At 31.7% G+C, this 26441-nt stretch overlaps 2 protein-coding genes across 2 annotated transcripts in view; both read left to right on the top strand.

The window, feature by feature from the left end:
* The window catches only part of ABO6 (DEA(D/H)-box RNA helicase family protein), a 41592-nt gene extending 31082 nt beyond the window's left edge, over positions 1-10510 (top strand). The window contains exons 13-19 of the mRNA XM_020375542.3: positions 4980-5049; positions 5154-5302; positions 6642-6950; positions 7059-7118; positions 8675-8827; positions 8929-9039; positions 9608-10510. Of these exons, the coding sequence (XP_020231131.1) occupies positions 4980-5049; positions 5154-5302; positions 6642-6950; positions 7059-7118; positions 8675-8827; positions 8929-9039; positions 9608-10078 (1323 nt within the window). The 3' untranslated portion in view covers positions 10079-10510. The remainder of the gene's footprint in view (positions 1-4979; positions 5050-5153; positions 5303-6641; positions 6951-7058; positions 7119-8674; positions 8828-8928; positions 9040-9607) is intronic.
* Positions 10511-11887: 1377 nt separating this feature from the next.
* NOL (NYC1-like protein) lies at positions 11888-22614 on the top strand. The gene is made up of 13 exons (XM_020375539.3): positions 11888-12220; positions 13469-13537; positions 14083-14144; positions 14243-14329; positions 15199-15266; positions 15356-15404; positions 15491-15576; positions 16190-16247; positions 19146-19196; positions 20760-20810; positions 20885-20926; positions 22167-22277; positions 22458-22614. Exons 1-13 carry the CDS (start codon positions 11974-11976, stop codon positions 22503-22505), a joined length of 1029 nt encoding a protein of 342 aa, XP_020231128.2. The 5' UTR covers positions 11888-11973; the 3' UTR covers positions 22506-22614.
* The last annotated feature ends 3827 nt before the right edge of the window (positions 22615-26441 follow it).

Below are 26441 nucleotides of genomic sequence, written 5' to 3'. Positions count from 1 at the left end.
TTGTAATCACAAAGCCTCTGTCTAGATTATCTTTGATGAAATGTCTGTCAATCTTAATATGTTTGGTCCTATCATGTTGTACTGGATTATGGGCAATGCTCATGGTAGACTTATTGTCACAGTATAGTTGCACGGGGTTGTCCACCTTGATTTTAAGGTCATCCAAAATGATTTTCATCCAGAGTCCTTCACACATTCCTTGAGCAAGGGCTCGGAATTCAGCTTCTGCACTAGAACGAGATACTCTATCTTGCTTTTTGCTCCTCCACGTTACGAGACTATCTCCAAGAAACATACAATACCCAGAAGTAGATTTTCTGTCAGTAATAGAACCTGCATAGTCAGCATCGGTATATATTTTCATAGTCAATGTATCTTCCCTTTTGAACAATAACCCCTTTCCTGGACTTGACTTCAAGTACTGGAGAATTTTGTCAACTGCTTGCATGTGTCTCTCTCTTGGATCATGCATAAATTGGCTCACAACACTAACTGCATAAGCAATGTCTGGTCTTGTGTGTGATAGATAAATCAATTTCCCTACCAATCTCTGATATTGGGCCTTCTCTACAAGAGCATTTTCTTCACTTCCAATTCTGTGATTTTGTTCTATAGGAACTGTTGAGGTTCTACATCCCAGCTTCCCTGTTTCTTTGAGGAGATCAAGTACATATTTCCTTTGGGAGATGAAAATTCCATTTTTGGAATAAGCAACCTCTATTCCAAGAAAATACTTGAGTTTTCCTAGGTCTTTCATTTCAAATTGGGCTGCCAATTTTTCTTTTAATGCCAATTTTTCTGTTTCATCATCTCCTGCAATAATCATATCATCCACATAGACAAGCAATAGAGTGAATTTACCTGTAGAAGAGTGTTTTATGAATAGAGTATGATCTCCTTGGCTTTGTCTGTATCCCAAGGAAACCATTACTTTTGTAAATCTTCCAAATCATGCTCTAGGGGATTGCTTCAGACCATACAATGCTTTCTTTAGGAGGCATACCTTGTTTCTTTCATTTTTCACTTCAAAACCTGGGGGAATCTCCATGTACACTTCCTCTTCTAGATTTCCATGAAGAAAGGCATTCTTCACATCCAACTGGTGTAAGTCCCAACCAAAATGAGCAGCCAAAGCGAGAACAACTCGAACTGTATTCATCTTTGCCACTGGGGCAAACGTCTCCTCATAGTCAATCCCATAAGTTTGGGTATAGCCTTTTGCCACCAATCTAGCTTTATATCTTTCTATTGTCCCATCTGCCTTATGTTTCACTGTAAATATCCATCTACACCCTACTGCCTTCTTGTTTCTTGGCTTATCAACAATCTCCCAAGTTGAATTTTTTTCTAATGCATTCATCTCTTCTTTCATGGCTTGAGTCCAATGTTCAAGTTTCATGGCCTCCTGGATTGAGGTAGGAATTTCTGTGGCATCAATGGCAGCAATAAAGCTTCTGTGCTTATCAGAGAGATTGTTAGTGCAAACATACTGAGAAATAGGATATTTAGCACATGATCTTCTTTCCTTTCTCAATGCAATGGGTAAGTCCTCAGTAATACTTACCTCCTCATTGTTATCTTCAGGGATCCTCACCTCCGGATTAGACAATTTTTCTTGCTCGAGAGCCGAAGTGTGTTGTTTTCTTCTTTCATATTTTTTGCCAAAAAATTTGTCTTCCTCTTCTTCCGCTTCTTCCTCATTGTGGACCATGGTAACTTCATTGCTTAGATCTTGGGCATCCTGCAAAGACAAATATGGTAATGACAAGAAGGAGAGATCCTCCACTTCAAGTGCTTTCTCCCCTTGAAGTGGTGGACTGGCATAAAAGGATTGTGTTTCCTGAAAGGTGACATCCATGGTGATAAAGACGCGACGACTCTGAGGATGATAACATTTGTACCCTTTTTTATTAGAAGGATACCCAATAAAGACACATTTAAGAGCTTTGGGATCTAATTTACTACGATTAGGATGATGAGAGTGAACAAAAACAGTACATCCAAAGACTCGACTAGGTAGACTCGATATTAGAGGGCAAGAGGGAACAAAAGACAATAGAGACTCTATAGGACTAATGTCATTTAAGATACGAGTGGGTAACCTGTTGATGAGATATGTGGCGGTTAACACAGCTTCTCCCCAGTAATTTTTTGGAATAGACATTTGAAAAAGAAGAGCTCTAGTTACTTCTAGAAGATGACGATTCTTTCTTTCTACAACCCCGTTTTGTTGAGGGGTGTTTACACATGTTAGTTCATGAACAATACCATTATGAGACAAAAAATTAAGAAATTCATGATTCACATATTCAGTACCATTATCAGACCTGATTCTTTTGATATTTTTTCCAAATTGATTTTGGACCAGACGGAAAAAATTAACAAAGATTTGGAAAACTTCTGATTTATTTTTCATAAGGTATGTCCATGTGACACGGGTACAATCGTCAATAAAGGTAACAAACCATCTAGCTCCGGAAATAGATTCTACGACAGGTCCCCAAACATCAGAGTGAATTAAATCAAATGGAGAAGTACTCTTTTTATTACTAATAGGATAGGATGCACGATGGTGTTTTGACAATTGACAAATATCACAATTAAAAGACTCAATAGACTCCTTAGTAAACAAATGAGGAAATAAGGATTTAAGAAGGTTGAATGAAGGATGCCCAAGCCTTTTATGATGTAGCCATATTTGGGAATTTGCCCACGTTTCAGATGTAGCTTGTTGACTCATGATTTTTGTTTTGTTTTGATCATCAGATTCCAACAAATACAACCCACTCTGCTCTTTAGCAGTTAAAATTGTCTTCCCCGTAGCAAGGTCCTGAAAAACACAATGAGTTGAGAAAAATGTTACTGAACAATTTAAATCTTTTGTGAGCTTTTGCACAGAGATAAGATTATTGGCTAATTGTGGAACATGTAAAACACCCTTTAATACAATAGATGATTCCAAAATTATATTCCCAGAGCCGCATATGGGTACACCGTGACCATTCGCAACTGTAATAAGTTGTTCTCTATTCCTTTGAATATATGATTTGAAGATCATACGAAAAGGTGTCATATGATCAGTTGCTCCTGAATCAAGAATCCAAATACCTTGTGACACAGGACCCACAGTATGGAGAGAACTCTTACCTTTCATGGACAGAGTACATGGTCCAGAGGGCTTACTTATTGATTCAATCATTCCTTTCAAACGATCTAGTTCCTCTTTAAAAGCTTTCATCTCAAAAAATCTGATGGTGGTAACTTAATGGATTGATTTGGCGACTCTGTCTGTGGCAACAACGATGAGTGGGCCGTGGAACGGACTTAGGAGGCTCCAGCGACCAATTCTGTGACAGCAGCGGCGAGTGGGTCTCGTCGGAGCTAGGCGCGTGGGACGTCACCGGAAAAGGAACAAAACTCAAAAACTCAGATCTACTCAAATCTGCGCCAAATGGGACGTCACCGACCCGTGGAATGGACTCAGGAGGCTCCGACGACTCTTTCTGTGGCGGCAGCGTCGAGTGGGTCTCGCCGGAGCTAGGCGCATGGGCTACACGCGCCGGCGACGGTGGTGGCGTGTGGCGGCGCGTGGCGGCGTATTTCCCGGAGCGAATTCCGGCGTTGTGTTCGCCGGAGTTGGGCGCACCTTTCTGCCCTATCAACGACCCCAACGGCTATGGCGGCAGCCATAGTGGCCGAACAGCGGCGGCGGTGGCTACTGTTTGCAGCGGAAACGGAGCTCCCAAGATTGGGAGCTCTGATACCAACTTGAAAAGGAGAATAATTTTATTATTATTATTCATACATATTACATTTTCCTTATACCTATTTGTAACAATCTAATCTTCTAAAATAAGGAAATAAGGAAAAATATTCTGAAAAATATCCTAGAAGATTCTATAGATATTTTCTCTAATTAGGAAGATGTTTTCTCTAATTACAACACTAACGTAGAGCTTATATAGCTTGAACAGTTGTTACCTTATAAACTAATTTTGTTTTGTTGAGTTAGGGCCAAACCCACTATAAGAATATCAATTTTTACTTCATTTTCTTTTTAATAAGGGGTTTGTTCAATTTAATGCCCCGTAAGGTGTTTTGTTATTGGATATAAAAAGACTTGATTAAAACATGATTTTGGTATCATTTGAACTTGCACCACATTTTCAATATTTTGAAATAAATAAATTATATGATTTAATGTGGTTGGCATTTATCATCTCTAATGATTATAGGTGTTGGAGATCCCATATTAACTAGTGTTGAAACCATAATAGTGTATATAAGTGAGGTGCAATCCTCACCTAACAAACCAGTTTTGTAAGGTTGAGTTAGATTTTAACTCACTTTCTTTAGATGGTATCAGAGCCTATTCTAGTGATTCCCTGATTCTTGTTGTTGGGCTTATTAGATCACCCACTATTAGGCTGTTATTAGACCATCCACAGATATATAGTCCTGCAACAAATTTCATGCTCAAGATGTCCAATCTTAGACATAAATGGTGTGTTGAAGATTTTACATCGATTAGTGATGTGACCATAATAGTGTATATAAGTGGGGAACAATTCTCACATTACAAGTCAGTTTTGTAAAGTTGAGTTGGGTCCAAACCCACTTTCTTAGAATAAGAACTTCTTTATTTGTGAATATCATATAGACGATGCTTGTATGACCTTTGTTGTCTTGTATTAACACATGATATTGGTTTGGAGATAGGTGCTTCATTGAAATAATTTTGAAAGGTGTTTAAGGCGTTAAGAAATTGAAGATTCAAATGTCATTTCAAACTATGTGATTCCATTGGTAAACTAAGTCAAAATGTCTGGTTTTATTTTATGACTGTTTTTGACAATATGATAAGTCAGGCAAAAGCAGAGGATGCATTGATTAATACTTTAATTTCCTTCGGTTATATACATACATAATATTCCTATGTTTGTAAATAGAACAAGTTTTTTACATATTTAATGGAACAGGTTCAAAATGCTATTGATTTTCTCAAGATGATTGGGGCATTAGATGAAAAAGAAAGTCTTACGAATCTTGGTGAGTATATTTTTTCTGTCCTAATTGATTGGTTGCTCATGTGCGTATGGATATTTTCCCTGATTATAAGTAATTCCTTTTTGTTTTCAATTTCTTTCAACCAGGGAAGTTTCTCTCCATGCTTCCTGTGGATCCTAAGCTGGGAAAAATGTTAATAATGGGAGCTATATTTAGATGCTTTGATCCTGTTCTTACAATAGTTTCTGGCCTTAGTGTCAGGGATCCTTTTCTTTTGCCCCAAGACAAGAGGGATGTAAGTCATCTCATTACCTTTTGGTGTGAAATTGAATCTAGTCTTTTTATTCTATGAATTTGAATGTGTAGAAAGCCAATGAATACAAACTTGCCCTTCAATATTTTATGATTTTTTTTTTGAAAATATTCATGAACCAACTATTCCTAAAGCTTAAGCTGTTAGATGATGATACATGATGAAAGATTTTTAATTATATCTATAACAATTTTATATGATATTTTAAATTATTTTTCTTGTGAATGTAATTAAAAATCCTTTTAATAAATGTTTAATCACATATTTAACATGGTGACCACAATAGTTGCATCATTAGATTTGTGAAAACAGTATTGATGTGATGTATCTTCTCATTCTGCCGTTTCGCTTCAGATGAATCTCTTAGGCTTCTTATGAATTTTTCATTCCATACTATGATCAGAAACTGGTACAACTGTACAAGAATACTGCTTAATTGGAAAACAATACTTGCTGATTATTTTAAAAATGTCTTTTCTCCTGCTCACTGATTTCCTATTGTTGCTACTGATATTAATGTAAAATCATTACACATAATGTTTTAGTACAAAATAAATACTACAAAGTACCACTGCGAAAAAGGAAAATGTGAGACACTACAGACTCTTTGAGGATTCTGTTTCCTCCTTTCTGATTCGCATCAAACCTTGTTCTGTTTTCTCTAACAATTTGCTTCCTGCTCCCTCCTGCCTTGCGTGTGGGATGCTACAATGCAATTTCCCAGGGTGACTACTATACTTTCCCTTGTTTTTGTTCCACACTTTAGTGGTCCATGGTTGCCTAACATACTGATAATTATAACTATGGGATGCATTAGAAGGTGTGCTTGTTACTGATGTTGGACTAAATGGGGCTTTCAGTTTAGAACTTGTAGTACATTTTCTTTATTTGGTTTTGCATAAGACAATTTGGGTTAGCTATCATCTCCATCTGGTTTCTGATATTGTAATTCACATGTTCTATAATGGTAATAATTTGATATCGTTAAAGATATGATTTTATCTCTATGTAAAAAGGGAAATATGTTAATATTGTATAGCTGAATATTAGAGATTACAACCGTTATTTGTTTCCTCAATTATATTCTTATTGATTATAAATAAAGCAGTGTGTGTCTGGTAAATTACACACATTTTCTCAGTAAATCTAATAGATATGATGGTGGGCCATTAAAGATTAGCAGTTCTTGGACCTTTTCATTTTTTGTTATCTGCTAATTGCTTTTCCTGTTGTCACAGATTATTGCTAGGACCAATCATTGATAAAAGAAGAGTAATAGTTTACGCAGTTAAAGATTTATAGCTTTTGCCTTTGTTTTCAGTTAGCAGGGACAGCAAAGTCTAGGTTTTCTGCTAAAGATTACAGTGATCATATGGCTCTTGTTCGAGCATATGAAGGATGGAAAGATGCAGAAAGAGAAGGGTCAGCTTATGAATACTGCTGGAGAAATTTTCTTTCGGCCCAAACTCTACAGGCTATTCATTCACTTCGGAAGCAGTTTAGCTTCATCTTGAAAGAAGCGGGCTTAGTAGATCCAGATGCAAGCATTATTAACAGATTGAGTCACAATCAGTCTCTTGTGCGTGCCATCATTTGTTCTGGACTCTTTCCTGGCATAGCATCAGTGGTGGTGAGCTATTTGTTTCTTATAATTTTTTTCCCTGTAACTTCCATGCACTTAACTTACAAAATGAGCTTTTATTGTTTTATTTATTTAATTAATTCTTCCTCTGTACAGCACAGGGAGACATCCATGTCATTTAAAACGATGGATGATGGCCAGGTTTTATTATATGCTGTAAGTGATAAACCAAATTCTATATTTTCCTATCACCTTCAATGGATGAATTTATCTGTTATCATGTGTTCTACTTCTATTAAGGTTCATATTCTATGGAATATCATTTTGGCAACAGACAACTTAGATACGCTTTTATAAGTATTATTGTTGTATTCTCCATTTATGATTAATGTTTCATCTTGGTAACTGCTGCCTTCATGTAGGTATAACTTAAATCGGCACCAATCACCAAGATGACATGTGAATTTTAATAAGTAAACAGCATACAAATAGGACCTATGATACTATATCCAAGTTCTTTCCTTTTGTGGTGTAAACTGTTGTCGAGCATCAATTTTAAGATAGATGACATATTTTTGTTTTATTTCTTGTTTTCACATGCAACTTCCAAAGTGTCACCTTGTTTTCACATTGTTTCCTGTTTAGGAAATGGTGTAAACAAGTTTTTTTTATTTTTTTATTATCACTATTTCTCGTACAATATTTTAAAACAAGAAACAAATGAAAATAGACATTTTTATAATTGTTTTAAAATGGGAAACATTTTCTCAGATCAAACTAGCCTTAAATTTTCTTATGAAATATGGATTGCATTAATTTGTAAGATATCAACATTCAACATATCGTGAGAATTTTTCATGCCTCAGTTTTATGATAGAAACCTGATTTCTATTGTTGTCCGTCTTTCATTAATATGAAATGTCTATTCCCATTCATTCTTCATTTCATGGGTTCTTTGTTGTTATTCTACTGCTTTAGTTTAAGATGAAATTAATCATTTGGAGAATATGTTATGCTTTATATTTCATCAGAATTGAAAGGCCAAAAATAAATCTTTGGAAGCTAATGGTCTTGGAAACATGTGCATCTGTTGAAAAATTTCAGGGATGTGTCGTGAACCATATTTTATTGGTGGAATAGTATTATTTTTGAATTTAGTATTTGATAGGATTCTAAAGATGATAACTGTATTATTGATATTAACAGAGACATCTCTGCTACTGAAATTTGATGGATATTAATGCAGAATGAACGTGACGTACATGCACTAAATAAAACAGTAATCATCCTTAGAATCCCATCAAATAATATACATGAACTGAACATTTTTTACTTTAAAGGGACCAATGTGTATAATAGCTCTAAATAAAAAGTCAAAGTTAGGTTATGACCTTTGATTGAATTTGGAAATTTTTTAAAACTGTCAACAAAAGAAAATGCCAGCTGGAAAATGAGCAGATATGGCAATTTATTTGAATTAAAGAAGAAATTCATTTAGAAATGAATTAGTTACAAAGAAGAAAACGATAAAAAAGGATTTATATAGATGTTAAACCAAAAAAAGAAGAAAAAGGATTTGTCAATAAAGCGAAGGCAGAGGTGTTACTTACCTTTAAAGCGGATGTATTTTTTTTACCCTGAGCTGATTGGGTGTTTGTTACTTCAAAACTGCCAAACCACTTTGACAATATATAGATTTTTTAATATAAACCCTCCCCTTCCCCTATATTATTCATGTTCTCTTGTTGAATAATTTTATTACTTTTTACCAGAATTCAGTGAATGCACGTTACCAGACCATACCTTACCCATGGTTGGTTTTTGGTGAGAAAGTTAAGGTCAATGCTGTTTTCATCCGTGATTCCACCGGTGTATCTGATTCAATACTTATCCTTTTTGGTGGTGCTCTGAGTAATGGGATACAGGTGATTAGTTAGTTGATACATTTGCTTCTTTCAGTACAATATATCCATGAATGTCATTACAGTAACATGCTTTTTTTCTTTCTTGTCCCTCATGGATTTAGGCGGGGCATCTAAAAATGTTAGATGGGTACGTTGACTTCTTCATGGATCCTAGTTTAGCTGACTGCTATTTGAAGCTTAAGGAAGAGCTCAATAAGCTTATCCAGAAGAAGGTTAGTAGATATTGTTTACTTGCAATAATATTCCTTGTTTACCAACCAATTTGGGAGGTTGCTGCATGATGTGAGCTTAAACTTTTTCCAATAGAAGTTATTGTTAGTTGAAGAAAATATAATGATCATGTATTGTGCTGGTTAGAGATAATCTACTCTTATTTTATAAATTATAATACATATTTTGGAGACTGAGAGCTACTCTCTTTTAGACATTTTCAATATTCCTTCTCTTTTTTGGATGTGCATTTTACATACTATCCGATAACTAGAGAAAATTTTTTTTCTCGCAATATATTTATTTTTATTTGTATATTTGATATTCTACCTACCCTTTGAATCTTTTATCATTATCTCTAAATTGAATTTTAATTGTTTTTGTTTTTAAATGTTAGTAATTAAAAATAATCTTATGTCATAATTTAAATTATTCATTGTAATTAAAAAATTAATTTATATATTCAACATATATATTTATTATAAATTTCAATTGTAAAAGAAATAAGCATTTATTCTGCATGATGTACAATATATTAGTTAAAATGATAATGGGTTTGTAATATTGCAGCTTGAAGATCCTAGCATCGACATTCACAAGGAAGGGAAGTACTTGATGCTTGCTGTTCAGGAGCTGGTTTCAGGGGATCAATGTGAAGGACGATTTGTATTTGGCCGTGAAAGCCGTAAGCCTAGAGCCTCTAATGATGAGAACAAATTCACAAAAGATGGAACAAATCCCAAGAGCTTGCTTCAAACACTGTTGATGCGAGCAGGGCACTCCCCTCCAAAATACAAAACAAAACATCTCAAGACTAATGAGTTTAGGGCACTGGTGGAGTTCAAGGGAATGCAGTTTGTGGGCAAACCGAAGAGAAACAAGCAACTTGCAGAAAGGGATGCTGCTATAGAGGCATTGGCTTGGTTGACTCACACCTCTGACAATAATCAGCATGAAGATGATAATTCTCCTCCTGATGTCACTGACAACATGCTAAAACTCCTAGGGAAGCGTAGAAAATCAAAGCGTCGCCATGGTTGACATTTCATCCATTCATGGTTTTAGGTGAGTTGATCCCATCCTTTCATCTTGTATTAGTAGCTCAGAATCATGCAATTTAACGCATGATGTTGAAAGGAAGTGTTTAGGAGGCTCGACATGAGGTCCTGCATAGCAAATTTTTGAGTAGGATGTAATTTATCTTTGTGACATTAGGATTCTTTTTCCTTTTTCATCCACCCTTCTTTGTAGGGGTTGAAATTGGTTCAGGAAAATATAGTTAATTAAAGGTGCTCAATCTTGGCAGTTGTTGGCTCTTAAGTTGAGCCAAATCCATAATTTTGGTATCATTATATTTTTATTTACATATCTTGTGTCCAAGACCAAGATACAGACAGTTGTACTAGTTATTAATTAGGAATGACATAGCATGTAATTTGTTATAGAAATGCTCAAAATTTATATTTTGCTGTATATTCTTTCTGGTAAAATCTATCCAATTCTCATTTTCCCAAGTCTGTAGATGGCCAGGGTTGGTATGTTCTGATGTAGGAGTACTACTAAATAGTGATAGTTGTATTGATATTGGGTACACGTTGACGTTGGTACTTATCCAATACTATACAATATCACTAAAGTAAAATAAAGTTAGTCCTGGAACAACCAACACATTTGTTGCTGAATTATAAGTTTGCTCTTAATGAAACAGGTTGCCACTTCACTCCTTTCAAATCATGTATATTCTTTAAATATTGATTCATATTCATTTTTTTCCCTATTGTCTACGGTTATATGTCTTCTCGTCATTCACCCGCGCCATAGTTTTTAAAATTTGTTATATGCTGTGCCTGTGGCAACCATGTCATTTACCTGGTATCGTTACGGATTCATGTTGCATGAAAATGGTGAGCTGTCTTTTTGGTTTACATTTGACATTTTGAATGAATTGAATCGTTAAACATGGTTTGAAATGTGTATTTATAATAATAACAGGCTAAAATTTTAATTAATTAACACGATATTTTTATATATTAAAGTTAAATATATTTTCTTTTTCATTTATAATCATGATAAAATACATTAAAGATAAGCGTTACCATACATTCTATAACATACTTTTTCTAATAATTCTATTGATTAATTTTTTTTTAAAACTTCAAAGTTACGAGGGGTGTTCGTTAAAAAAAAAAGGAAGGACTATATACTTTCTTAATTTTTAATAAATTTCAATTAACAACATTGAGAGAGTTCGAAAAAAAATAATTAGAGGTTATTATTACTAATTCGTTTAAACTAAAAGTAAACATTTTAATATCAATTCTCATACATTGAAACAAAAAAAAAAAACATTTTAACATCATTTTCTTCACTAATTCGTTAGAGTGAAATAAATTAGCCAATTTATCTAGTAACATTATCATTTTTTTAAAATAAACATGTAAAATTAGCCAATTTAGTGATTCACAAATAAGTTAAATATGTGTTTAATTATTTAAATTTAAGATAAATTTATTCTTGGTCTCACAAATTTTAAATTATTATTTTTAGTGCATGCAATTTTTAAAAATTTTATTTTAATATCTCAAATCACAAATAACATATCTAAATAATTTAATATGATGTATTCATAATAGGACATTAAATTTTATATAATAAAATTTGATAAATTTCTTAACAAAATTTGAATACAAGAATTAAAATAAATTTTTTTAAAATTACAGACACTAAAAATAATAATTTTAAATTTAAAGAATAAAAATAAATTTATTCTAAATTTAAATAACTAAAAATATATTTAAGTGTGTACAAACACGTGATTGTAAAGATGCGTGGCACACCCGCATGTGTGGTTGGCACGTGGCTAAGCGGAACTATCCGTTCTTTCTTTGCTTCCCATTCCGAATTCTGAATTTCATTCGCATTTGGCATCAAAATCAATGGCTACCACTGCCACTGCCACTGCCACTCCCACTCCCACTCTCTCCTTCCACTTTCCCTACCCAACCCTCTCTTCGCCCTCTTCCCCTTCCCTATTCAAACCCTACACCGTTGCTTCCCGCCAAAACCTCTCCTTCGCCACCACCTCCTTCGCTTTCACCAACTCCACCTCTCCTACTTTTCTCGCCAAGGCTTCTCCCAACTCGCTCCCTCCTTACAACGTTTTGATCACTGGCTCTACCAAAGGTTCTTTCTATTTACTCTTCTCATTCTTCGCTTCTTCTTCTCTCATTTCCTGCATTATCCTATTCCTGCCAAATTCCCAAACATGTCTCCCCGTTATCTCTTACTTTCATGTTCTCATTTTCTTATCTGTTCCTTCTTATATCATGATTTTAATTTAAATTACTCCTTTTAAATCTAAAATATTGTTTTTATTATAAAATATTTATCCCCACTTTTATCGGTGTCATTCTCATCATTATCCACTATAGAGATCGAGGTACTGTACATCGTGTCAATAATTACACAAATTGTATATAATTATATAGATAGAATACAAGAATTTGTTTATTTTTATATATGAGAGGTATAATATTAAAAAAAAAAAAACGGAAGCAGTTACATACCCAATATCTAATATCCCTTTATTAACAGGTATAGATTGTCAGTACTGTTTACTAGTTCTTATAATACTTTCGTAATTCTATATTTTATTTAATAAAAATATTTAAAAATTACTAATATTTAAAAAACTAACTTTTACTATTTTTATACTCAAACTTCAAAGTCTTGAATTGAATTTTTAAATTTGTAAGAATAATTATTATTTTTTATTATTTCAAATTTAAAAATAAAATCATTTTAAAAAAAAATATACCAATTCAGACTATCGTCTTTTTATATACTAGAATAATTAAAAAATATTTAAAAGAAAACTAGAGGAATTGCTTGTGACTTTAATAGTTATGCACATACATAATATTAGAAAGTTGTGTATAGTTATTCAAAGAGAATATAATTTTTTTTTTTACATCTAAGGAGTATAATGGTCCACTAAAAAGTGGAGACCAAAAACAGTTACATATCCTTTTATTCCCTAATTTTGTTTAAAGTTAGTTTCTAGCAAACACTAGCTGTTGTTTCTAGAATATAAGAATATATATATATATATATATATATATATTATATTATATTATAGATTATAGATTATAGATTAAAATAATTAGTATAAATTTTTTTAAGATAATTATTATTAAGAAGGATAATGTTGGAATTTTGCATTATTTTATATGTCCTGTTTATTGGTCATCAAATAATGAACATGATAAAATATGTCTTGTGTGTTGATCTTCTTGTACTATTTTCTTATTTTTAACTGTGTGTCAAACACACCCAAATACATTTACACAAGTGAGTGCACATTATAATAGTTTTCTTAACAATATTTTCTGACTTATTTTCTGTTGGTGTTATATTTTTTATATGATTCAGGAATAGGGTATGCTTTGGCGAAAGAGTTTCTAAAAGCTGGTGACAATGTTGTGGTTTGCTCGAGATCAGGTGTGGAGTCACTCTTGGTGTTTCAATGTTTCAACCATGCAGTTTGTTTATTTCATGATTACATATGCTTATTCTATTTCAAATTTTATATCACCGATTCATTGGTGATTGCCTTTTCTGTTTTCCCCTTTCCTTCCAATTATGTTGGTCAAAATTGAAAAAAAATAATTTGGATTCTCTGCCCAGCTTCCTCCACTTTTGTTACCAAAAACTTATTCATATGCTATTTATCAAGTTCTTTAGGGCTTGATGGCATTTTGTTGTTTAAAAGTTTCTTCAGGAAAAGAATGGAACTACTTTTTAGTTTTTGGTGTTAAAGCATGAGATGTATCAATTATTCTATTATAATTTTTTAAGATATATGTTCTGTCAGATTATTATCCATGGATATTTGTTTCCTTTATGTTAGTCCCGCTCCTTGTCATTTGTTCTTTCTCTTGAAATTTTAACTTACTTTAAAACATATTTCTGAAATTTAAGGTATTTTACATTCTTATTTATCTGATTTTGTTGTGTTTTTCTGTATCTTGGTTTTCATTTAATAGTTGAAAGGGTAGAGACAGCTGTCCAGAGCTTGAAAGTAGAATTTGGGGAGCAGCATGTGTGGGTACCTCCTCTTAAACTTCTTTGTCAATTGTTAGTAGCACATGTATGTTAAGTACATAGCTGGTTGGTGTCCTCATCTTCACACTTTGTTTCCTGCAGGGAACTGCATGTGATGTGAGAAATGCAGAGGATGTGAAGAATTTAGTTTCATTTGCTCGAGAAAAGTTGAAATACATTGATATATGGGTATTAATGTCCGATTTATTTTTCCTATTGTGATTGTTTATTTTGCATATAATGGTGGGAAAATATTGTGAAGATGTAACTTTAACTAGTTCTCATTGTTGAAGTCATGGTCTGATCAACTATATAAGCTGCTGTTCTTAACAAAATTATAAGTTGGACCAGAGAAATGATTTTTGAAACTACTTTTCTGCAATGCAGATGCCATATTATGATAAGTTCAATGGCATTATATAGCATAGAATGTGTTTTCTTTTACTGTGAATTAGTAATAATGGCTTGCTTGACAATCTGCTACTGTGCTAACATCTTTCATGAAAAGTTTGCTTAGGCACACAGTCTAAATATAGACTGAATTTAGCTAATGACCTATTTGGAAGGTGGATTTATATTGCTATCCACATCATTATTTACTTTTTACTTACTTTTAGTGGAACTTGAACCTGAGACCTGACTCTAGTAAATGTTTGCCAGCAGTACCTGGAAACTTATGTTTTATTAAGGTTAAATTATTCACTTGGTTCCTATAGTTGTTCTCATTTTAGGTTTTAGTTCCTATATAGCAAAAACTTCAAGTTTTAGTCCCTAAAACTTGAAGTTTTTTGTGTTTTAGTTTGCTCGTGTTAGCCCCTATGGAGTCAACACTTTAGATAGCTTTGTAGAATTCTCTGGCCATCTTGTGTCATAAATGACATTTACTGTTAGCTCTCTTTTACACCAAGCAACAAGCATTTCCCTTCCATGCTGTCATAAATGCTCCCCCTTCTTATAGCTGTTTTTTTTAATCAATTTTTTATTTTAAATTCCAGCCTTTCATTGAATATGTTTGTTAAAAGTATACTAATTCTATTCTTGTTTTGATATTGATGCAGATCAACAACGCTGGATCAAATGCATATAGCTATAAGCCACTTGTTGAGGCTTCAGATGAAGATCTTGTGTGAGCTTCGTTGCACCTTTAACCCTAAATTTCAAAATTTTAAATTATAACAATTTTTTTTTTTGAATTTCTTTATCGTCTGCTTGCAGTGAGGTTGTTACAACAAATACACTTGGCTTGATGATATGTTGTCGAGAGGTAAAAGATATTCTCATCTAAGAGATACTATGAAATATGAACAAAGTGGGTGCACTGTTATGCATATATATTTAGTTTCAATTTAGGCAATTAAGATGATGGTGAGCCAGCCTCGTGGAGGTCATATTTTCAATATTGATGGAGCAGGTTCAGATGGAAGACCAACTCCCAGGTACTTTCTTGACTTTATTGGAGCATTCCATTCGTTTGATTTGGTGCAATTTTCTGCTAGTAATATTTAAATGGTGTTGTTTATTTGCTATTGTCTGCTGGGACTGACTGCCAAATTAGGCAAGGTTGCTTATTGATGCATACTACTTCCTGTGTCTACAAATCTAGAAAGATTCACTTCTATAGTGTTTTTTTGGGCCAAAAGTCTTGTATAGTTGTATGAGTTGGTTAGCAATGTAAGAAAAAAGAATTTTGGATGCTAAATAATCGTTAATCAGTTTCTAGTGGGCATACTAAAGCAGTTCTTGTTAACCATTTGGTAAACAATGCTGCTGTCTGATGTAGTGACATTGGTTTTGCTCTAGTTTTGATGTAAGCGATTGATTGTGAGCTCTTCTTCACTTTAATAATTCTTATAATCTATACAAATACTTGCAAAGCCTAGCAGGTAGCATATTATAGGTGGTGTTAATTTAAGTTAGGATTTTGGATGAAATCCAAAATGCATTGTGGATTCCACTTTAAATCATAATCTTAGTCAACTTCTTACAAAATTATCACCAGTCTTATATGTGCCATGGTGAAAGTTCGTGATTTCTGCCTTTATTTCTTAGGTTTGCTGCATATGGAGCAACAAAGAGAAGTGTGGTGCATTTAACAAAGTCATTACAGGTTAATTTTTTGTATGTTAAAATTAATATTCAGTTCATGCACGATTCTAATCATTTCATGTCCATGTGTGTTCTGTTGCTTATGAGTCCATTTGGTGATTAGGATATGATATGATAAAATAATATAAGATATGAGAATGGGTAAAAGTAGGACAAACTTTAAATCTTTAATTATATCCAATATTTCATGCACATCAGGATAACAAGTCAAATAACATCTTTGTATTATATGTCCTCTATTTGATATAGACCGGTAGGATAGGATATAAGTTATATTAAAATGAAAAAGTATTATTTCATTAAAACTACACATAATTTTATTTAATTGTTTAATTTTGATCAATTATTAAAATTATAATTTTAACTAAATATAATGTTTTTATTTGTGTAGTGACTATCTTAAAATTATAAATAAAACATTATATTTTTTAAATAAGAATGATTTTTTTTGACATAAAAAATTATAATTTTATTCACACATTTTTCTTTAAAATATATTTATATAATAATAATTTAAGTTTTAATTTTTTTACTTAATGATATACTTTAAATTTTAATATCAAAATTTTTATAATTATATATAAGATAGTATGTTGAATACAAATTTTATAATAATATATAAGGTAATAATATACTTTGCACATTATTTACTTTTGACCAGAAATATTTTGGAGGATCAAAATTCTTAAAGAACGTAGGTTTGCACATTATTTACTTTTTTTTAAAAATTTTGAAAAATTCAAAAACAAATTAATGTGAAACATTGAAAAATTAAATGGTAGAAATTTATCACAAGGCAAATTAACTTAAGTTAACCTTTATTCTTTTTTAAGAGATGAAGGTGTATCTATTTGAATTTTTCCCTACTGTTGTGGTGACTGTTTAATTAGACCCATTAAGTTTTTTGCTAATTTGTTTCACCCGCATGGGATTAATTTTATTGTCGTGAATTAAAATTGTCAATTATATGTCCAATGCGTTAGGTTCTATTTTCATTTCTTCCTCATGTGTTTCTAATTATGCTAAAAGGTAGCTAATTGTTAACATAGATAAACCAATAGTGAAGAATCAAAAGTAAAGTAAGGAACCTTAAAGAAATTAAATTAAAATAAACATTGTCAAGGGCTTAGCCCCAATCCTAGAAACACAGGAACTACTCACACATGTTCATGAACAATTCTCAAGAGAACATAAAAATCGAAGAGAGATAGACAAACAAGAAGAGAAGGACAAAATAAATTCTTGATCTTGCTTTCACTCTCTGTCTGAAACGTAATAAATAACCAATCCCTCCTCTTTTAGTGTTTTTAATATCTATTTGAAATCTAGGTTTCCAATCTGTTCAGCTTTCAAAAATTACATAACAAGCTAACTGACAAGACTGTGCCAGGTGTGCTTTCAGCATGGTAAGGGAGGGCAAGCTAATCTGCATGGCATGCGGGTGGATGGCACGCCCATGCCAAATGCTGCAATGGTTTCATCTCTAGCAAGCTGATCTGCATGGGCATGAGGATGGATGGCACGCTCATGCCAGTTGCCTCTAGTCCAAAATTTTCTTTCTCCTTCCAAACTGGTTCTTGATGGTCATGCTAGGTTTTGAAGGTCAAATATGCACTAAAAACTTCAATTTAGCACCAAATATCCAGCAATATAGCTCCTACACACATGAAAAATACCCAAGGCATACAACAAGTTCAACAAAAAACACAATATGCAATGACATAAACAAAAATAAAGGATATTCATCGTTGCAACTATTAACGGAAGTAATCCTTACTAAAATCTTCCTAATTATCAACTAAATGCAATGCATCATTATATTCTCTAAATGTTTTGACAAGTTAGGATCAGTAGCAAGGATAAGAATGTTGCAACGATGAATGTACATACTAGAATAGATTGAATTATAACTGAATGCATTTGAGAGAAAGTTGGATATCACCTTTTATTTAGAAAGAAAATGAAAAATCTTGCTGTAGGTGGTCTGGGCATTATATGGAGAAGACTTGTGGAGGCCTTAGTCAGGAGGGAAACTAAGAAAAGCTATAGGCGAAGCTTTTAAGAAGGGTTTAGAGCGCAAGGATTTGTCTATACACTTAATTTATAATACAATGTGGGTTTTATTCATGTAGCTGACCCCACCTAGTGTCATTCTCTTAATGTAATTCTTGGTGTTTAAAGGAAATTAGGATATCACAAAATATTGCTGAATGTTAGGAAAACTTCTTCCCATACAATAAAATTACCCATATGTCCAAAAACCTTAAGTGGAACACATACTAGGGTGTTATTTATTGGCTCTATATATAGAGTTAAACTGTAACACAAAATTCAAATATTATTATCATCCTAATTTTAAAAAGGAAACAAATTCCCAAATTAAACAAATTGATAAAATCTGTAAATCAAAATAACTTAACATTACAAATTCCTAAAATAACTTCTCTTGAATTTTTACCAACTCCATCTATTTTGAAATTTGAATTGTCTCCCAACATAGAACAATCAGCAAAACTAGATTGACTTTGTTGGGCCTCCTGAGTAGACCTACAATGCTAGATCATATCTAATAGAATTGAAAGTTAGATTATTCTACCAAAACTCCTTAGCTGCTTACAGCATGGTATTTTGACATTTGTAGCTATTTATTGGAGTTTTATGCTTGTAAAGAGTTTTCTTTTCTCCTGTCTATTAATCCATGAGACATTTGGTGTGCAGGAATGCCTTCAGTTATCATGTGTACTTTAATAAAATTATTTAGGCACAAGATAATATGGAAACTTAGCACTCCTTATCTGATAAAGATACTTTCTTTGTTTGAATAAGAATTATAATTATGGGTATGGAGTATGGACATAAATGTATACACATGTAAGACAGTTTTCTTGATATTTCACAGGCAGAATTGCAGATGCAAGATGTTAAAAATGTGGTGGTGCATAATCTTTCGGTATGTTTTTCTTTTCATATCCTATCATAATATATGATGGGCATGGATGCATGGAAATGAAAACTTGCATGTTACTCCAATTTAAGTATTGTCATAGTTATTAATTCATTTAATAAATTTAACATCTCTTCCTGAAAAGAATTAATAATTTGACATGCTTTTTGATGTGCAGAGTCATCTAGTGCTTATTATTGTTTTACTGGAACTGAATGAACCCCTTAACAATTACAACCTCATTTACTGAGTTGCAGGCTTGAAAGCACACAAATATTTATTACCTTGTACATTGTGAAGGAAGTTGAAGCAAAGTTATGTTATCCTTGCAGCAACAATAATAAAACCCGTGCTTATCCACTGGGTTAAATAATTATGTTAGTCTTACTCATACAACAACAATAATAAAACCCAAATTATTATTCTATACAAATACATGAGGACATATGATGGATTTGGGATACGAAATAATTTTGAAGGTTTAGAAGAACTTCAGTGACAATTGAAGGATTTTATAGGATGTGAAATTAGGGTTTGAAGAGGGAAAATGATTTTATTTTGTGATATTTGATGTTTTAATTGGAGAATTGAGTAAAAAGATTTAAATCAATTTGTGAATATTTTGAGTAGAAGTTTATAGGTGAAAGAAAGTTGATAGCAGGGCCAAATTTGCTTATATTTAAAAGTAGGACTCAATTGACTTGAAAGAACTTGGGAACCAAAATTACGTGTTGTCCAAACCAGAGGGACCAAAATTGCACCGCAGTAAACATTGATGTTATTCATCTGGACCCTGGATTAATAAATAGGTAACCTATCCATGAATAAACATTGTGAAATATTTGGATTATTTAATGACTTATGATCAGTATCTAGAGATTTAATAGTAATCAAAATGGTATTATGTACTGATCCATTATAAACTTGAATAAATTAGATGTATTACAATCCTTTGTTATTAATTTGTGCAATCCTATTAGATATCCATCGGCCCTTGAGCAATACATCAAGATCTCATTCAAATTATAAAAAAGCAGATGATATTTGAGAGTGCATATTTGCTTTTGCAGATCATGTTTTGAAATGTAGATGAATTTGATTTCCTAAAGAATACTCAAGTGTTGTAGTGCCAATATTAACATTAAATTGTCGTACAAGCTTACTAGATGATAATCATGAGATATTAAAGAAAAGGGATAGAAAAATAAAAAATTAATAAAGAAGGTATAAAATCCTTGAAAGGAGAAAGGCTTGAAGAAGAATTTGGCCTCACCGGATTAAAAGAATTAGTGGAAGTTTAATCATAAACACAATCTTCAATACCAAATGCTTCTATTTGAAAGCTATTACCACAAAATATCTTAATTTTCTGAATACATCTCGCTTAAAAGGTTTTCTTATTTAAATGTGGCTATTTAGTGTGCTCTAATATTTTCTTCTATTTCTCCATGTTTCACCTTAAATAGATGAAACACATTATGAAGGACTTCCTTTAAAGTTTTAGCGGTTTATGATCCCATGCATGTTGCCAATTGTTGTTTGTTTTTCTTTTCCTTTTCAATGTTGCAGCCAGGAATGGTTACAACGGATCTTCTCATGTCTGGTGTTAATACAAAGCAGGTAGATATTTAACCAAGTTATATTATTATTCTTACCTCGTGTTTAGGACTAACTGACTTATTTGCTATTTTCAGGCAAAGTTTTTCATCAATGTCTTGGCTGAACCAGCCGAAGTGGTAAGAATTTTATAGCAGGGATGGTGATAGACAAGCTAGCACCGTGCCCTGTGGTGTACCATTGTTGATCATCATCAGAGATTATTTGCTCATTCATGTTGCATAAATTTCTTGCTTTTTATGACTAAATTCATGCTAATAAACTCTAGTGAAAGAGCCATAATAATTTATTATATATTACAAATAAAATCCTCGAGCATGCCCCTCAAAGGGTTTGAAGCCTGGACAAATCATAAGCCCATCTACCTTGTGCTATAGTTCAACCTTCTTTTAATTAGAAAATGTGTAGGCAAGGGTCAAACTCTAGACCACTTGGTCATATAGACTCTGATATAGGACTTGTTTGAATAAGTTTATCCAGGCACTTCTAAGAGAGGAAAATAGAAAGAAAAATTGAAATGAGTTTTTTTATAAGTTAAAACTAGCTTATGCATAAGTTAAAAATAAGATTTTAGAGAAGTTAATAGGAGAAAACTTCTGTAAATTAGCTAATGTAGAAACTAATTTTAACTTATGGAAAAACTCATTTCATTTTTCCATACTATTTTTCTCCCGTATAAATGTTTCTCAAAAAGTTTACCCAAACATGACCTTAGTTTAAGGAAAATGTTTTCCTTCTAGTGATGATTGTATTCAGAATCCTGAGTTATAGATATATAGTAAGCTGTGCAGGAAATTAATAGCTAAAAAGGAAGGAGAAATATTCTCCCCTTGACACAGATATAGACTGCTTAAACTTCAGTCAGCGATCAATAAATTGCCTAAACTGATGGGATATGATTTACATGATAGTAAACTAATTAAATGGAATATCTCCACAAAAAAATCTAATCAAATGGAATTGATTAATAATCATAACTAACTGCTATTTTTCCCTATACTGCTGTAACAAAGGTTTTAAAGACAGTCCACGACTGCGATTTTTGTTGTAACCTCAAGGTTTTTTTTAACTCAAGGCGATTGCAATTGTGACTGCGTTTGCCTGCAATTCCCCTCAATATTAAGGACCACGATGACCAATTTAAAACTTTAGCTGGAACCCGTTTCCATAACTAAAATTCAGCACTGGAAAGCATTCATTTACGTAGAAATTCATATATTACAGAGATATATAAGTGAAATGTAATTCTTTAGCCATATATTTTCCTATATGATCATATATACATGGTATGTGTGATTTCTACTTTATTTGTTGGATGACAAATTCAGCTCATTTATCCTATGCTGTGGCGATTGGCAGGTTGCAGAATACTTGGTTCCAAATATAAGATCCATCCCTGCTAATGGATCAATGAAGCCAACATACATTAAATTTCTCACTGGTTTGAAAGCCTATTCGCAGATATTTTCAGTTAAGATAAAGCATAATCCACAGTAGTCAACTTGCATTGCATGCATTATCACTTCATTTCACCCATGCACGTGTTCTCTTTTGCTTACAGGCTATATAGCATGGGCTCAATTTCCATAACATAATCTAGCATTTCAATCTTGTTTAGAACTTAATGCTTCCTTTTTGGTAACCTTACAGAGATTGGCATTCGGCGCAAGAAGGAACCGATACATTCTTGAAGATTAAACTGCATAAAAAATTGTGCCATGTGCAACTTTTATTTATTTTATAAATATCTATTCACCCCCCTCCATTTTTGTCGAAACTTTTTATGACATTTTTTTCCTTTCTATAATTCCTCTCACGGTGAAACTAAAATCTACAAATTTAAGGGTAGATATAGCTAATAAAGTAACTAGGTTAGAGCTGCCTTTAAGTAATGAATCATCAAAGCATTTAATATCTTAAAACATAGAGAGCATTTAATACTTATTACATTGTGATTGTGACAAATAAAATTATAGAGATGACTATGTCCTTCGAGTACAAATTAAAAGGTTTATTAAAAAAAAGTGATATTACTGCACATCATAATTTTCATGTAATTAATTTTAATAAGATTTTTTTGGTTCATTTATTTCTTAATCATTACTTTAAGAAACTCATTTGTAAGATCCGTAAAATTATTAGGAGAATGATTAACCAACATACAGAATCATTGTGAGATTTGCGAAGACGAAATTCTGTTGACTTTACCAGCTTTTGCACACATGTATGTCAGCATTTTAATCCCAGTGAAAATAAAGAGTAACTGTTTTTTTATACTACTAAATCTTGGTCTTAATTATAAGCAACAAGACTGAATTTTTCTTTATTTTTAATTATGAGCAACAATTATTAGTTTTTAAGGTTACTTAAGATAGTTTTTTTTTATATCTTTAATTAATTGCTAATGTTATTTTCTATGAATTTACCTATAACTTGCATTAAATATAACAATCACTTAAAAGAAATAGTATTTTTGGAACAAAATTGAAATTTATGACCCTTTTAATTATTTTTCTTGGTGTTAATGATTTGTCTGTTACTTATAATTGGGATTGGAGATAGTAATTTAATTATATAAATTAAAATAAATTTATTAAAATTAGAGGTAATAAGATTTGTTAAAATTTAAAATAGATAAGTATTTAATTTGAATATAATATCATATTTATTATTAAAATAACCACTAGGGTTGGTTTAGTGGCTGGGGAAAGATGTTAGGCGTAGGGGAAGCTATATGGAAATCTAAGTTTGATTTTCATTATGGTTGTCTTAGTAATATTTTTTTATAGGTAAAAAATTATTATTAAAATAATTATTATAATTAACCCCTATATTAAACACCAGCAATTTCAACCGAATTATATAATATTTGCCTAAGACATCTGATGAGCTGTTGGGATGAAGGTTGTGGACATATATTTCATGTAACCATCTCTTCATTTGTGAAAGAGGAACAATGTTTTGGTAGCCAGTCTATGTAAGCACTGTCTTCTCTATAATTGTGTTGAATATTAAGGTGTCCATCATATGAGGGTATCTGACAAATCTTAGAGGTGAGGGTTGCTTATAGATAGTGAACTGGATTCACATATGACGTTTTGGAAACCTTTGTTCAAAGTGGTGTGAAGACCATGGTATAAACCAAAGAGTTTTGCATTGAGCTTTGTAATAATGCCACATGATTCTGAAAAACCTGTAAGCCATTGACCTAGGTGGTTTCGAATGAGGCCACCAAACCTCGATCTACTAGAGTTTTGTGTTGTAGTTTAAATTATTTATCACAAGTTTTAAATTTAATTTATGTTTCAAAATGTTTATTTATATAAAATTTTAATATAATTTATTTATTTAAATATATTATTTATTTTTCTATATAATTTATTATAATCTTTTGTTATATATAATAAACATTTAGTTTGTGAAATGTGAAATACTAGTTTAATTTAAATTTTAAAATCTAATAGTTATAATTTTAGATGATTTAATATCTAATTTAAACTTAATTTAAAATTTAAAATTTAAAAATATTTAATTATAAGTTATGGAAATCATTGTTGAATAAAAAAATGTTTAATTACTCATTTGGTCTATACTTATAGAATCTTTTATTTTATTTTTTATTTTACACACTTATAAATTATTTGATTTAGTATCTATATGAATATTTTTAGTTTGTTCATGAAGGTTAAAAGAAACATATAGAAGGAAAGGGGGAGGTTGAATGTGTGTGAATGTATTTTATAAAACCTTTTGTAAGTTAAAAAAAATATGTTTATAAAAGAACTTTGTCCAAAAAGCGTGAGGGAGACTGATAAGGTAAAGATACAAGATATTTTTATATTGGTTCATTCAACCTAAGTTATATCTAGTTACTTTTAAACTCGAAATGTTTCACTAATTTGAAAACTTTTGCAACTAAATAGTCTTTACTGTCAGTCCTAGTAGGGTTGATATTGTGGTTTTTAAGGTCCTGAGCAAACCAAAAAAACATGATGTCCTCAATTATTTAAATATTGTCTTTGTATTTTTTTATATTGTAAAATTATTAGGCTATCAAAAGTATTCTTGGGATCATTCACAATAAACATATCTCATTTAGTACCATTTTTTAGTAATTTATCTTGTAAATCACTTCTAAGGTTATAACATGTTATTAGATCATAAATATCTAATGAACTGTACTAACTAGGTTGTCCTACATGAATATATTAATTTTTTATTAAAATATTTGGTTTTATCATGATAATCATCTTCATTTTCACTATTTTCAACTAAAATTTTAGACTCTTCATTATTCTTATATAGTTTTTCATTCTCAAAATTTTTAGCTTTAGAGTCTAGATTATCTATATTTGCATTATTTTGAAGAGAGAATTATAGGATGTAACAAAAAAAATTATCAATAGCACTTTTTTGAGAATCAATATCAATTTCAATTTGTTTTTCTTTTCTATTTTAGATGATAAGAAGGTTGTTTTTTTATGTAACATGTTCCAACCAAACAACTAGACAAGTATATACAAAAAAAAAAACTAAATTATAACCTATGATTCAACTAATAGGTCTTTAATGAGTAAATGACAATGAGATGAAACCAACTTATTTTTAAGCCTTCACCTTGAATTCTCAATTTGTTGTAATGAAAAAGAAAAATTAACAATCGTGACATGTCACCAAAAAATTTCTAGTGGCTAACAAATATAGACAACTAAAAAAAAATGAGGTTTTCAATTTGATTTTAAGATTCTAACGGTGTTAAACCCTCAAAATGTTGCGTAATAACCTATATTTATTGTTTTGCCTAAAATTAATGTGAAATCTTTGGCAATATTTCACTTCTTTTATTAAGTGTGCAACAAATAGGAAAAATTCAAAAAAGAATGACATTAGGGCAATCAAGGGATAAAATGGAGTAAATATGAAGGTTGACAATATACATGATTGTGCTTGACTTGTGCATGACTGTGCTTCTAGAGAAGTATGCCACTATGTACAACTAGAATATTAAGCATAATTGTGCTTACCAATATGCACGATCATGCTTCCTTCAAAACACCAAGCACATCCATGCTCCCTAAAACAGGCCCAAGCCCAAAATATTAAGAACAATCGTGCTTACCAATATGTACGATTGTGCTTCCTTTAGAACACCAAGCATGCCCATGCTCCCTAAAATGGGCTAAAGCCCAAGTTATTAAGCATGATTGTGCTATCTGGTATGCACAGTCGTGCTTTCTGATATGCACGATCGTGCTTCAAGAGTTCATCTTAATTTTTGCCTATAAATAAGGATGTCCAAAACACATTGTAATCATCCAATTTTTATTCAATTTTTAGTTTTAGTTTTGCATTTTCTCTCTTCCTCTTTTTCTAGAGTTGTGATGTAATTGTTCCTTATGAACCTCCAACGATGAATTCATGAATTGTTTCTTTTTAATTTGTGGTATTATTTTAATGTTTCTAATTCTTATCTTAGTTCATTAAAAGTTACATGATCAAACTCTTTCAATTAATAGAACTTTAAAATAATTGAATTATTTGAAAATTGACATGATGAAGTTGTTTTCTTAATCTTCAATTGAATTAATTTATTAATTCGCTTCTATGTGATTATGCTTTATTTTTATAACATCC

Source organism: Cajanus cajan, chromosome 8 (genome assembly GCF_000230855.2).
Source record: "Cajanus cajan strain Asha chromosome 8, NIPB_CcT2T_4, whole genome shotgun sequence".
In the NCBI taxonomy this organism is placed as follows: Eukaryota; Viridiplantae; Streptophyta; class Magnoliopsida; order Fabales; family Fabaceae; genus Cajanus; species Cajanus cajan.
Note: the sequence above shows the minus strand (reverse complement) of the source record. Positions and strands in the feature narration are given on the sequence as shown.

Bases quoted from the DNA above. Each gene is read 5' to 3' on its own strand.
- NOL (XM_020375539.3), top strand. From the start codon at position 11,974: ATGGCTACCACTGCCACTGCCACTGCCACTCCCACTCCCACTCTCTCC. The intron at 13,538-14,082 runs GTGTGGAGTCAC...TTCATTTAATAG, and splicing joins TGTGGTTTGCTCGAGATCAG to TTGAAAGGGTAGAGACAGCT. The intron at 14,330-15,198 runs GTATTAATGTCC...ATATTGATGCAG, and splicing joins TGAAATACATTGATATATGG to ATCAACAACGCTGGATCAAA.